The following is a 12,671-nucleotide window of genomic DNA, read 5'->3' as shown; positions in this document are numbered from 1 at the left end:
TCCCTAGGCTAAGTGAGTTATTTACAATGGTAAGTAAACTGTGTCCTAATGTATCAAAGAGTTCTATTAAACTTTTAGGTGGAATAATATCCAGAGAGCAGATTGTAGGCCTGAGATGAGTGATTATTTCTTGTAGATAGGAAATAGAAACATCCTCAAATTCATGAAAACCTGTGGGGAATGAAGATAGCATAAGCGGAGTGGTTTCAATATCATTATTATTCGGACATTCATCAGTACCTGGCCTTTGATTTTCAATTTTGTTAGAAATAAATCTACGAAAGTCATCGCCATTTAGGTGGGAGGGTACTGGATACGCTTTGGTAGGTGGATTTAGAGCAGAGTTTATAGTAGAAAATAGTAATTTTGGCTTTTGTTTATATTTTTCAGTTATTTGTGAAAAATATTGACATTTTGCCTTCTTGACTGCATTTTGAAATTTAGATAAAGCATCTCTCAATGCTACATAATAAACTTGAAGTCTACGCTTTCTCCATCTTCGTTCAGCCTGTCTACATAGCCGTCTAAAACTGAATACAGTCTCATTCAACCAAGGCTCAATTTTTTTCTTTAAACATCTAGGTTTAAAAGGAGCAACAGAGTCTAGGATACTTAAACAGGTAGAATTGAAGCAGTTAAAATATTCATTCAAATCAAAATTAGGAAGATGACAATCTAAAATGTCACCATCATAAATGTTTTTATACATGTGAGAAAAGTTAGAAATAGCAGTTGGATTTAGAGACCGAAACCAATGAACTGGCTTATGCATTGGAATTGACTCAAGAACCAGAGGTATAGAGAAAAAGATTGGCTTATGATCAGAAAAATTTAGTTCACTCATTTTTATATCAGAGACAGATAGTCCATGTGTTAAAATCAGATCTAATGTGTGGCCCTGAACATGAGATGGGCCATCAACCCATTGATAAAGGTCAAGTGATTCCATCAGGTTAACAAATACAGCAGATATGAATATTAAAATCACCAAGAATTAGAAGTCTATCATTATTATCAGGTTGTGAATATGTCCTGTGCATGTGTGTGTGTATTTCGGGCCTGTGTGTAATGTTAACTAACAATAGGGTGAAACAATGTAATTTCCCCTTGATTCTTCTTCTTCTTCTTCTACATTTTGTTGCTGATACTTCTGTACTTTTACTTTTTCTTTATGTGGGGCTTTAGCTTGTGATAGTAGACTATTTTCATACAGTGGTAAACGAAAACATACGTTTGACGACAATTATAAAACATCGCTGCAAGAAGCTCAAAAGCACAACATAATTTGTTTCCAGGGGACATTAAAAAGTGATGCACACGGTTGATTATGAAGTTATTGAAGTCGGCTCTCAGTCAGCGGTGTTGGAAAATGACCTAAAGTTGAAGTTTTTTCGTGGCTTATTTCAACATTGTGATTGCATGATTGAGATTATAGATAACTGCCGTTAACCTAGCTAGTACTTTATCAAAGGTCTGTGTCACAGTCTGCTACAGTCGGGGGGACTTAACCTGTCTTTGTGTGGCGCCGCCTGGTGGCCGCAGGTCATATAGGAACAACCTTAACTGTTGTTTTATTATTCAAATATTTGAACAGACAGTGTGCTAGTTATTTCATATTGAACACAAGCTTTTATCCGCATGGGAACTTTATGTATTGCCGTGTATGTCTGAACTACCCAGGAAGTTGCAAACTCCCTTATGCGTTTTCCCCCCCAAAGCTGACTAATAGTAACCTTACATACTGTCTATGTTAGTAAGGTTAGTGTGTCCGTAATGAAATACAGAACTTCCGTTAATAAATACCCGTATGCACGTCCTTTTCCCTTTAACATGGGTATCTGCATCTAAGATAATTTAATACCTTTAATTAAATATTTTATTTTAAAGCTTCTAAACAAGCTGACATCTCGACATTTTTGGTGATCTTATTCAGATGTGATTAGTGTGAAGAATAGTAGTTGTGTGGAACCAAAGTATCAGCAAAAGGGAGAACAGAGTAGGCCCGTTCTGCTTAATTTTCTATATTGAAATGTATAAACGCATTTGAATTTTGTGTACATTCATTTATACACACAAAATATCGAAACAGTGCTCTTATAACAGATATTTAGTGTTATTTAAACTTTTGACCTTTCTGACAAAATCCAGGATGAAACTAATTCAGAAAACTGATCTCGTTCTCATAACTTGTTTCGATAAACAATTTATCATTTATCTTTAATTTTTAAATCAAAAATACAAAACATCCCCCAGTTTCAGGAAATTTTCTTTGTCCAGTGTGATTATTTTTGGGTTTTGTAATGAAAATACTCATTAGTTGCAGCCCTAATCTGAGTCACCAGTCCAGTAGTCTGTTATGATATTACAATACAGCAAGGTCCGTATGCATGTAAAACATGTTTTGTTCTTTATATTCTTTATTCATCACTCTCTTCCCTGTACCCAACCTCTCGGAGCAACAAAGTACACAAAAATAAAAATTCTCTCTCTTACAATGACAACACAAAACCAGTGCAGAATGCCAGTGGTCACCATTAAGTCCAGAACTACATTCAGAGATCTCTTCCTAAACACACACACAAAAAAAAACAAAAAAAAACACATTTTTGTAACCCGAATACAGCGGGTTACAAAATCATCATATGTGATGGAGAGCAGTTCTCTCCACCATCAGTCCATCAATCCAGCTTTTCTTTCTTCAGATCAGTCCAGAAACATGTGACCGTATGCTGTAGTGATTCTTAAAAGACAGGAACTAAGACAATTACTTTGTAGGAGCTGGATTTTAAGCCTCTCTCAGATCCTCAAACACAACGTAGAGTACTGTAGGATGAAGTGGTTAGGCGCCTAAAAGTTGATAGTGTAATAACACCACAAAAACTAATTTCATGGTCTTGTGATCTGTTTTTTTTTCTTTTCTTAATGTGGTTTATTACAAATAAAAACTCAAAACCCACCTATTTAGTGCTTTGGTTGAGAGACGAGCTAACATGATATCTAATCAGTGTCCTGTGATAAAGTGTTTGTATGTATTTTGGGTGAATGAGACAGAAAAGCACACATTACATTAACAGAAGGCAGCAGCAGTAGACAGTGACCAGGGCCTGCCCTAAGAAAGAAAACAAATCAGCTGACAGGGAAGAGAAAAATATTTACATCAACTGTATACAACTTAATTTATAAATACATTTTAAGTATAAATTAGAAAAATAAAACAAACACCTACTGTAGTTCAATCAGCTAATGCTACTCTCATTTTTAAAATGCCAGTCTGATTATTAATCCTCTTTATATTTGGTGAAAGATAAAAAAAAAAGAAATCAAAAAAGGCACAGCAATGAATAATTAGAGCAATTGATCCCTGCAACACAACACTAAATCACCATTGCAACAAACATTAAAATATAAATTAAGACTTTTTCTAAACCAATAAATGTAAATTCCAACAACAAACGTTCCCACACTCAAACAGCATCTACACTAGCATCAACGGTTACAATTTTCTTAAATAAATTAAGGCTTTAAGGGGAGTTTGCAATGTCATCCAAAAAAAAAAAAAAAAGCACCCTGATTTTATTTCCGCTTTCTGTTACTCAGGCAGCAAAACGTCGTACAGTGTACCTTTCACACATAAAAATCAACATTTTGGGAAAACACGCTTATTTGCCTTCTTGCCGAGAGTAAGATGAGGAGATCAATACCACTCTCGTGTCTGTACGGTAAACATGAAGCTGGTTATCTTAGCTTAGCATAAAGACTGGAAGCGGGGGGGGGGCTCTGCCTCGGACTCGCTGCAGTTTCATATTTACGAGAGTGGTATCGATCCAACTCTTGGCAAGAAAGCAAATAGACATGTTACCCAGAATGCCTCACTATTCCTTTAAATTGTAGTGTGCACTTGTAGTCTCGATATCAAAGTCTGTTAATGTGCTGCCGAGTGTCCTGGCTGCTCCTACAAACATACTTTCCTATGTTCGAGGGTTTAAACGCTGTACCGTTGCATTCCCCTTCTCTCTCTCACGCACACAAACACCCTCTATAAAAACGTAATCGCTATGTACAGGTAGCCCAGCTGGCCTCGAATGTTACACGTAGACCAAGTCTCGGCCCTGCGTCGCTGAGCTCCCGGCCGCCTCCTGCACCGGGCGCTCCGAGTCCGCCTCGTCCTCGGTGTAACCCTCGTACTCGATGGGTTTGGGGCAGCTGTACGGGTGCCCGTTGTCGTCGAAGAAGCGGCGGAAGGTGAACTCGTAGAAGGCGTGTTCGGGATGCTTGCCGTTGCGGAACCAGCCGTTGAGGGTGTCGTTGAGGTCGTCCTCCCCGCCGCTGTCGCTGCTCCACATTTTGTCCGGGTCCACGGGGTCGAAGTTGGAGGTGTCGGTGGCGTGGGCGATGGTGGGGACGTACGGCGCCATCTGCTGCCGCAGGTCGCTGGAGAAGTCGATGTTCTTGAAGAACGGGTGAGCTTTGATTTCGTCGGTGCCGTTCTTGCCGAGGCGGTCCTCGGGGCTGCGGCACAGCTTCACGATGAGGTCCGACGCCTCGGGGCTGAGCTTGGCCGGCGGAGGAATGTGCAGCATGCTCTTCCAGTTTATCACCTGGTGTTCAACAGCGGAGACAGCAACAGTAAACAATAAAGTCCGGGTGCATTACATTCCACCGCGGGTGCTTTCACATACCTTCATTTGTGTCTCCAGGGGTGTGGTTGCTAGGAAGGGAGGCTGTCCAACAACCATTTCATACAGGATGACGCCAACACTCCACCAATCACAGAGCTGGGTGTATCCTGGAGGAGATACAAATAGTTTTTTTTGTTTTTTTACATCAACAACACTGCAATAACATCTCTCAGCAGGGTTTTAAAGTGTCCAGTCAATTTTGTTAAGAAGTGTAATTTCACATTTTAGTCACACAAAATGATACAAAACATATAGTAGTAAATTCCACAGTACACCCTGTAGCTGTGGTAAGAGCTGCAAAGATGAATCGATTGATCTATTAGTTGTCAACTATTCAAATAATCGGCAACTACTTTTCATAATCGATGTGAAAAATAATTTAAAAAAATTTAAATTCTCCGATTTTGTTTTTTGTGGACAAAACAAGACATTTGAGGACGTCGTCTTGGGCTTTGGGAAACACTAAACGACATTTTTCACAATTTTCTGATGTTTTATAGTAGCCTAGAACGCATCTAGACGCATCCCAGCGCCAGCAAATGTAATTTGCAGCCAGGGGGGGGGGTCTAGCAACTCTCCGTTGGATGGCAAGCTGGAACAACCAAACTCTGGTCAGGCCGATCACATCGTGTATAGAGTCGGTGGGCGGGGCTTAACATAATGACGGCAGAGTTGCGTCGGTTCCGCGTGAATTCCCTGCTACTTGAAAACAAAGAAGATGGCGGCTGCTGCTGGCCAACAGCGGTCTTTGGAATCGGCTTTGGCCGCGACTCTGGAAGACGTGGAGTTAAACACTGAAGTCTTTAAAAAAGGAAGATGTGTTCGGAGTTATGCCGACCGGATACGGCAAAAGTTTAATCTATCAACTAGCGTTGCTCTGCCTGGTTGTAGAGCTATCCTATTGCGTGCAGAGGGAATTTGAAGAACAACCGTTTATCCCGCCCCTCGGATTGAGCCCTGACCAATGGTGAGTTCCCACACCAAACGTCTGGATGTGGGTCTGGCTTGTCAGGCTAATTTTATAGACCAACTACTAAGAGATTAATGGAGAAAATAACGGTTAGTTGCAGCCCTAGCTGTGAGCCACTGTACCTGTTCGCAGCAGCACTTCTGGTGCTATATAGTTAGGCGTCCCCACCAGCGAATGTGCCAAACAGCGCTGGTGCTGCCGGGCCTTTCTCCTCTCCAGAGGCTTCAGACGGTCTGTACAGCGGCAGTTGGTCGGGTCCTCCCATTCCTTACTGAAGTCCATGCTGTCCTGCCTCACATGGTCACCTGGACACAAAGTACAACGCTTAATTACATTATACTGATCAACAGTGTGTTTTTTTTTTGACAAATTGAATACAAATAGCAGGTGTACATTTAAAAATACCAGGTTTAAAACAATTTGATATGGTCCTTGCATTAAGCATTTTCATGCTTTCCAAAATATTCACCCAATGACTTGTTGCTGCGTATGGTGAAGAATTTAAATTCTTGAAAGCTAGTTGTTTATTTTCTGGACTGAAACTGCCAAAAGTCAAATATCTAATTATTTTCATTCTTAAAGTTAGGCAGCAGAGAAATGTATTCTTGGCAGGTTGAGGTGGAGCTCCAAATTAGGTAACACAGGACAGTTTTTCTGTTATAAAGGAGAAATCCAGATCATTATACTGCCGAGTATGGCATTATAGCCGATATCATTTTATTTTCAGCAAAATCTACTCTATGGTGGTAAATTGAATATGTTTTGAACTGTAATTTATTCAAAGACATCAACTTGGGCTCTGGGAAATTGCGATGTACACGTTTTAACCTTTTTCTGACGTTTTATACCGTTAAAGAAAACAATTCGCAAATTAATTGATAATGAAAATAATTGTTAGTAGCAGCCATGTTGTAATTTTATTTTTTTTAACCTAATGAAAATAATGTTGTTGAAATGCTGAATTCACCACATGTAGATTGGTGGGTGAATTTAACATTTTGTATGAACTGTTCAGATATTAAAAAAGCGATACCCACCACTCTGGTAATACTTGGAGTCATGCGTCCAGCGGAAGCCAGTGCAAAGGCCAAAGTCAGTGAGTTTTATGTGTCCGTCTCGGTCTATAAGGATGTTATCAGGCTTGATGTCTCGGTGGATGAAGCCCATCTTGTGGACACTCTCCACAGCACACGTGAGCTCTGCAATGTAGAACTGGGCCAGCTCTTCTTTGAAGATGCCGAGCCGGATGAGAAGGCTCATCATGTCCCCTCCAGGAATGTACTCCATTACAAAGTACAGGTTGTCCCTGTCTTGGAAAGAGTAGTAAAGACGCACCACCCACTCGTTGTCTGCCTCAGCCAGGATGTCTCTCTCAGCCTTGACGTGGGCCACCTGGTTTCTCAGCAGCACGTCCTTCTTACGGAGCGTTTTCATGGCGTACAGCGCTCCTGTGTCCTCTTTTCTGGCCAAGCACACCTCACCGAATGCTCCGATGCCGAGGGTCTTGATTCGTTTGAACATGGCTTTATCCATCTTGGCTCGCTTTAGCCGGATGTAGTTGGACTCTTTCTGGCAGAGCATCATACGCATCTGCTCCTGAGCTTCTGAAGACAAACCCACCTGAGCACAGGATAGAGTCAACAGTGATTTAATGACCCACACCATCTCAAAATTGCAAATGTTGCAGAAAAAAAAAAAAAAAAAAAAAAAAAAACACACACACACACACACACAGTCATGGTTAGATAGCTGGAAACACTAAAGGAAACCATTGCAAAATTCAAATTAAAAATGATTTTTCTAGTGCAAATGTACTGTATTTTCCACGTGTTAATCATCACGTTAGTGCAAAACAAAGATACAAAAGCTGTGACATGATGAGTGATATGGAGTCCCATGCTTTGCCCCTGGGGCCAACATGCTGCATGTAGCACATTTAAAATACCAAGACCAGTCTCTCAACAACAGCTTACTTGAATAACTGATGTGTGTGGACTATTCTGTGTTACAGGACAGCAGAGATACCATTACCTTTTTAGATCAGCTGTCAGCGACAGCAAGGAAAGAAAAGAATAGAAAGAACAGCTAAGAAAAATAGAACAGCATAAAAAAAAAAAAAAAAAAACATCCTTAATACAGTGATAATAGTAGGAAAAATAGTTTGGAAAGAGTGAAAGCTATTCCTTTAAGATAACAAAACATGAAATAGGTTTTATAACTACAGTCAATTCATTAAGAAAATTTAAGATGCGACTAAGGTTGTTGCGATTCTCACCCTTTGCATCTCACTTTCCAACTGCTTCCTCCTCCGAATCCTCTGCTGATGGTTCTTTAGGATATTCTCCACATGTTGCTCCATGAAGAACTTAAAGGCCTGGGGTGAGTACAGCGCGATCCTTCCGGACTCCCCTCTAGGCTCTTCGTCTTTCTTGTTGCGGCGGACAGGAACAGGCGATGTTGTGATTTGCTTCTTCTCTTTCTCCGTCGCCGCGGTGCTTTCGGGGCTTTCCGTCGTCTTGTCTCGGGAGCTGTCGCCTCCACTGCTCTCCTCGTCTGCGGGCTGCTCTCTGCCTGTGCCGAGCTTATTGGCCCCTGGATCGTAGGCAGGGGGGCCTGTAGCCTGCTGCTGGAGGAGATGCTTAGGGTAGGGCGGAGGGGGGCCCTGGTAGCTGGGAACTTCTGGTACGACAGGGATCTGAGGTGCAGGGGCTGGGGGTTCTGGGTAAGCAGGTGCAGCTTGAGGCGGTGGAGGCTGCTGCATCCATGGAGGGTGTGTAGGAGCGACAGCGGTGTGTAACTCAGGTTTCTGGACACGCATGCTTTTGACTGGCTGCAGGATGGGAGCCTGGGTAATGGCAGTGACCGTGGTGGCGGATGGCTGGGAGCTGGATGGGTGGGACGGTCTGCTGTTCAGCTGGTGGTTGTTGAAGGAATTGGAGCGGACCGGCATGTTGTGCTGCCACGACGGCGACAAATCCTGGTTGCTGCTATTGCCAGAGGAAGACTGGGGCTGGTTGGGGTTCAGAGGAGCCTGGGACCAGGACTGAGGAGGACCTATGTTATACATGTCAAGGTTGTGACTGTTCCGGTTAGGAACCATCATGGACTGAGGGATGTTTCCACCGTTGATGTAAGAGGGAGAGGATGAAGGTCCTCCCGACTGCATCTGCTGGTCAGTGGGACTGTGACGGCTGCTCTGGTTAACCGGGTATGGGGGAGGAGGCTGTCTGCTACCCCCAGCCATGTAGTCTGGCTGAGGAGAGCCATTCTGAGACCAGCTGGAGGGGAAGGTGAACTTATTCCCCCCAGAGGTCTGCATTATGATGGGCTGGTGGCCCACAGGGACTGGACTGATCCCACGCTGATTCTGAGGTGCTAATGATTGGTAACCGTCAGGCCAGGCCCCCTGGGGTACCGGAGAGATGCGGGGCACAAGGTAATCCATGTTGCCAGGGTAGCGTGGGTTGCTGTCCCGGGATGATGCAGGTGGCATGGCACCACGGTTTGGTGGAGGTGTGACACTGCGCACCTGAGGTGGCAGTGGAGGATTGACTCTCTGGCTGTTAGCAAGGTGGCCCTGCTGGAAGGCAGGAGGTGGTCCGGGGCTGTCCGAGCGGTACATAATTCCATCCACCATGAGAGGACCGTGTCGAGGCGCCAAAGACTCCTTAGAGCCTTTCCAGCTTGGCCTCCTCAGCACAGCCTGCTGGATATGACCTCCTATGGGCACAAAAAAATAGCAAAAATACAAGATTGTTACTTGTAGCACTGCATCCTCATAGCTAAAATAAATTAAACCAACGTCCATCCAAAACTAAAATAAACAGGTCTATGTCTGTAGATCTTTCTATAAATTATGCAAAATTCTCACATATGCATTCACGCATAGAAACGGTGTGCTCTATCTCGCCCCAGAGCCACGTTATTAACTTGGTACGTACAATGTTATTAAATCCAATCAGAATAATAGCTAAAACTTTGAAGACCAAAGCTGTGTAACATGACTTGTTGTAAGACATAATGCATCAGTATATTGTTTTTTTAACAAATAAACTCAAAAAATATGGATGCCAACATACTGTAATGCATGTCTTTCCTCAGATGTATCATTATTGTCATTATGAAAACCAAAACCCTCATTTTCGACTTCTTCCATTACGTGACGCAGTGACTCGCTCTCTGTTTGTCAGCACCTATTGTCATTTCTTTAAGCAAATGTCCCAAATCCTGCAAACAATATCAAGGTTGAATGAACAAGCCTGGATGGAAAATAAAAGAGGAAACCCAGCATTTAGTCCCAGTGGACAGTTACGTACCTGGGGCTTTCAGACCTGTTGTGTTGGGGTTGGCCATCTGTTCCCTCATGGACTCCTGGTAGCTTACCTTACCTGTGAAGTCTATAACTGCCCCCATAGTCCTGTTGTTCTGTTTAAAGGCAAAAAGCACCATTAACAGTTTGAGTTTGTGCAATCAACGGATTACAAGATGCAAATAAACTGTAAATACATTTAACACAGAATGTATTATTTTGCAGAACAGTTCTAGCATCTTTACAGTCTTCAAAAGTAATACAAATGGACTAAGGTGCAAATAATTGTTTTAATTATTGATTCATTTGCTTATTATTTTCTTGTTAACTCAATTGTTTTGTCTATCAAATGAAAACAGAATCACAATGTCCCAAGTCTAACCCTGTTGTCCAACACACAGTCCAATGAACCCAAAGATATTTAGTTTACAATAATATAACGGACAAAAGCAACAAATCCTCATATTGGAGAAGCTGTAATCAGAGAATGTGTGGATGTTTTTAAACTTTACAACATTTTTACAGTTACTTGTTATAACTGCTTCATACCTGGATTGCATGCACTAGTTTAAAAAAGTGTCACTGAGAAACTACTTTTGTAAGTTGTCCTTCCACTTTGCATACTTTTCATTTTTCAAATAATTCTCTGGTAAGCAAAGTGCACAGAGTTATTATTCTAGATTACAGAGTTATGTTTAGAATGAAATTCCTCCACAATCCTTCACAAAAACCTGTCTGACAAAACACGAAAACATCTCTTCTTCTCACCTCCTCAAATCCAGTACAGGGGGATTCCAACGACATGTGTTTGTTCACCTCAGGGCCAGAAGTACTGGGCCCATGGGCAAAAGGCCTCAGGGATTCGCGGATCTCCTGTAAGGTCTTGTGGTGGGGGTTTTTGGGGTTGCTGCAGCGCCCCTGTTGCCTTGGGTCCTCAGGAAGCATTTTACCAGCTCCTCCAATGTCCACTTTAGGTGGGTCCGAAGGTTTGGACAAGTTGCGCAGGCTGTTCCGTATTTCCTGTAGCATGTGCTGGCTGTTGCCGCTGTAGTTGCTGGTGGGGAACGTTTTGGGTCTCATCTGTCTGTATCCTTCGGGTTTGTCCCCTCCTCTCTTCATGTAAGAGCATGTATGAGGACGATGAAGGGGATGAAGAGGATGTCGCTCAGTCCAGGGTTGCAGCAAAGGGTAGCAGAGATCTCTGTCTGACCTCACATCTGCATGCTGTTGACAGGAATGTACAATGTGAGATGAGCAGTCATCCAGAGCACGTCAGGTTACAGAACAGGTTAGGCAAACGAGATGTGTGTACTATAGTAGCAACAAATACGATCAGATAAACATTAGCTATGAATGAAGATTGTTATGAAGCGGACTGTCAATTTTGGGAGTTCATTTGAACCTAAAGCTGAAAAAAAGTTTGGTATCGGTCATTTATCATTTCACTTTAAGCTAAATTCGTTATTCAAAGCCTGAAAGTTAGAAAAAACTATTCCTTCACATTTTCCTTCTCTATAACTTGTTTTTGGTAGATTGTCTTGTTGTGTTGATGCTTATAGTGTATTGTTATTTGAGCTATTTATGCTTATATTTACATATTTTGTCTTTTGACATAAAGCGCTTTGAGTTTACATGTGAAAGGTACTTTATATAAAAAAATTGCCACAAAACAAGAGCCCGTCCACTTGCTAGCGTCGTTAGCAGCTCAGGCTAACAGAGCGCTACTTTAACGCTAACGTTAATTCTCTTGCGTCCAGTACTGTAAAATGAAATGCTTAAGTTGTTCGTCACATTCGCCTAAATACCCAACACAACAATACCCACGAGCTGCTAACAGGTGTTTTCACAATTTCAATTAGCATAGAATCAAACGGCGCAGCAGTCCCTCCGCGGCCTGTGTGTTGAAGGCATCCATTTGCTGCTAACGTTAATTCAACAACAGGTTGCGAACTAGCTGCTAGCTCGGAACACAACAGTCAGTCGTGTCTGACAACTTACCAGTGTCTGCAGCTGCCGCTTTTCTCAACAATTGTCCTATTTTGACCACAAACGGTACTCGTTGATTTTTCACGGCGACAAGGACGTGATTTTTAACTTAAAATGTCCTTGTTGTGCCGAGCTGGCTCGTTCCTAGTCTGTTGAATTCCTGGGATGTCTGAATGACAAGTACAACAGCAAGCAACAAGTTTGACGATGAAAAACGCTACTCACTTCCGGTTATTGTAGATTTCACAATAAAAGAAAGTAAGTAACTTCTGGAGTAGTTTCGCATCGCATTGCCAGACTTAACGCCACGGTGGTAGGATAGGTTTAAGAACTTTTACATCCCTGCAGACTGACAAATACACATTGAGAAACTCTAACATTTTTACCATAACAAACAAAACAAAAAATTGTAACTGTGAAATAAAATGTAAAACCCCTATAAAATAAAATGACATATCTTGTTGATATCAGATACAAACATCTCATACAAAACATAATAAATGCACACGCACATCCTAAAAAATAAATAATACCACAGTATAACACATGGTAGTTAGCTGAAAGCCATATTAAAAAAGTAATTTAAAAACACACATGCAAGTATAAGAAATAGTTTAAAAAAATTTTTCCTCAGAAATCATCAAAATCTGAGGTTCAATTTCAATTAAAAACTGCATAATTTCAGTCACACTGAGCGCCAATTAGAGACTGCACACAAAACTTGTCT

The 12,671-nt window shown here is 41.8% G+C and overlaps 1 protein-coding gene across 1 annotated transcript; it reads right to left on the bottom strand.

Annotated features, from left to right (window-relative positions):
• Nucleotides 1–2,312: 2,312 nt before the first annotated feature.
• On the bottom strand, nt 2,313–12,144 carry lats1 (large tumor suppressor kinase 1). Its single transcript, XM_028605295.1, has 8 exons — nt 11,957–12,144; nt 10,727–11,182; nt 9,966–10,074; nt 7,925–9,369; nt 6,687–7,269; nt 5,772–5,954; nt 4,680–4,786; nt 2,313–4,598 (listed from the first exon to the last, which is right to left on the bottom strand). Exons 2-8 carry the CDS (start codon nt 11,075–11,077, stop codon nt 4,086–4,088), a joined length of 3,291 nt encoding a protein of 1,096 aa, XP_028461096.1. The 5' UTR covers nt 11,078–11,182; nt 11,957–12,144; the 3' UTR covers nt 2,313–4,085.
• Between the last annotated feature and the right edge of the window lie 527 nt (nt 12,145–12,671).

The sequence above is a fragment of the Perca flavescens genome, chromosome 18, assembly GCF_004354835.1.
Source record: "Perca flavescens isolate YP-PL-M2 chromosome 18, PFLA_1.0, whole genome shotgun sequence".
Lineage (NCBI taxonomy): Eukaryota > Metazoa > Chordata > Actinopteri > Perciformes > Percidae > Perca > Perca flavescens.
The sequence above is the reverse complement of the archived record's forward strand: the minus strand, read 5'-3'. Positions and strand labels throughout refer to the sequence as shown.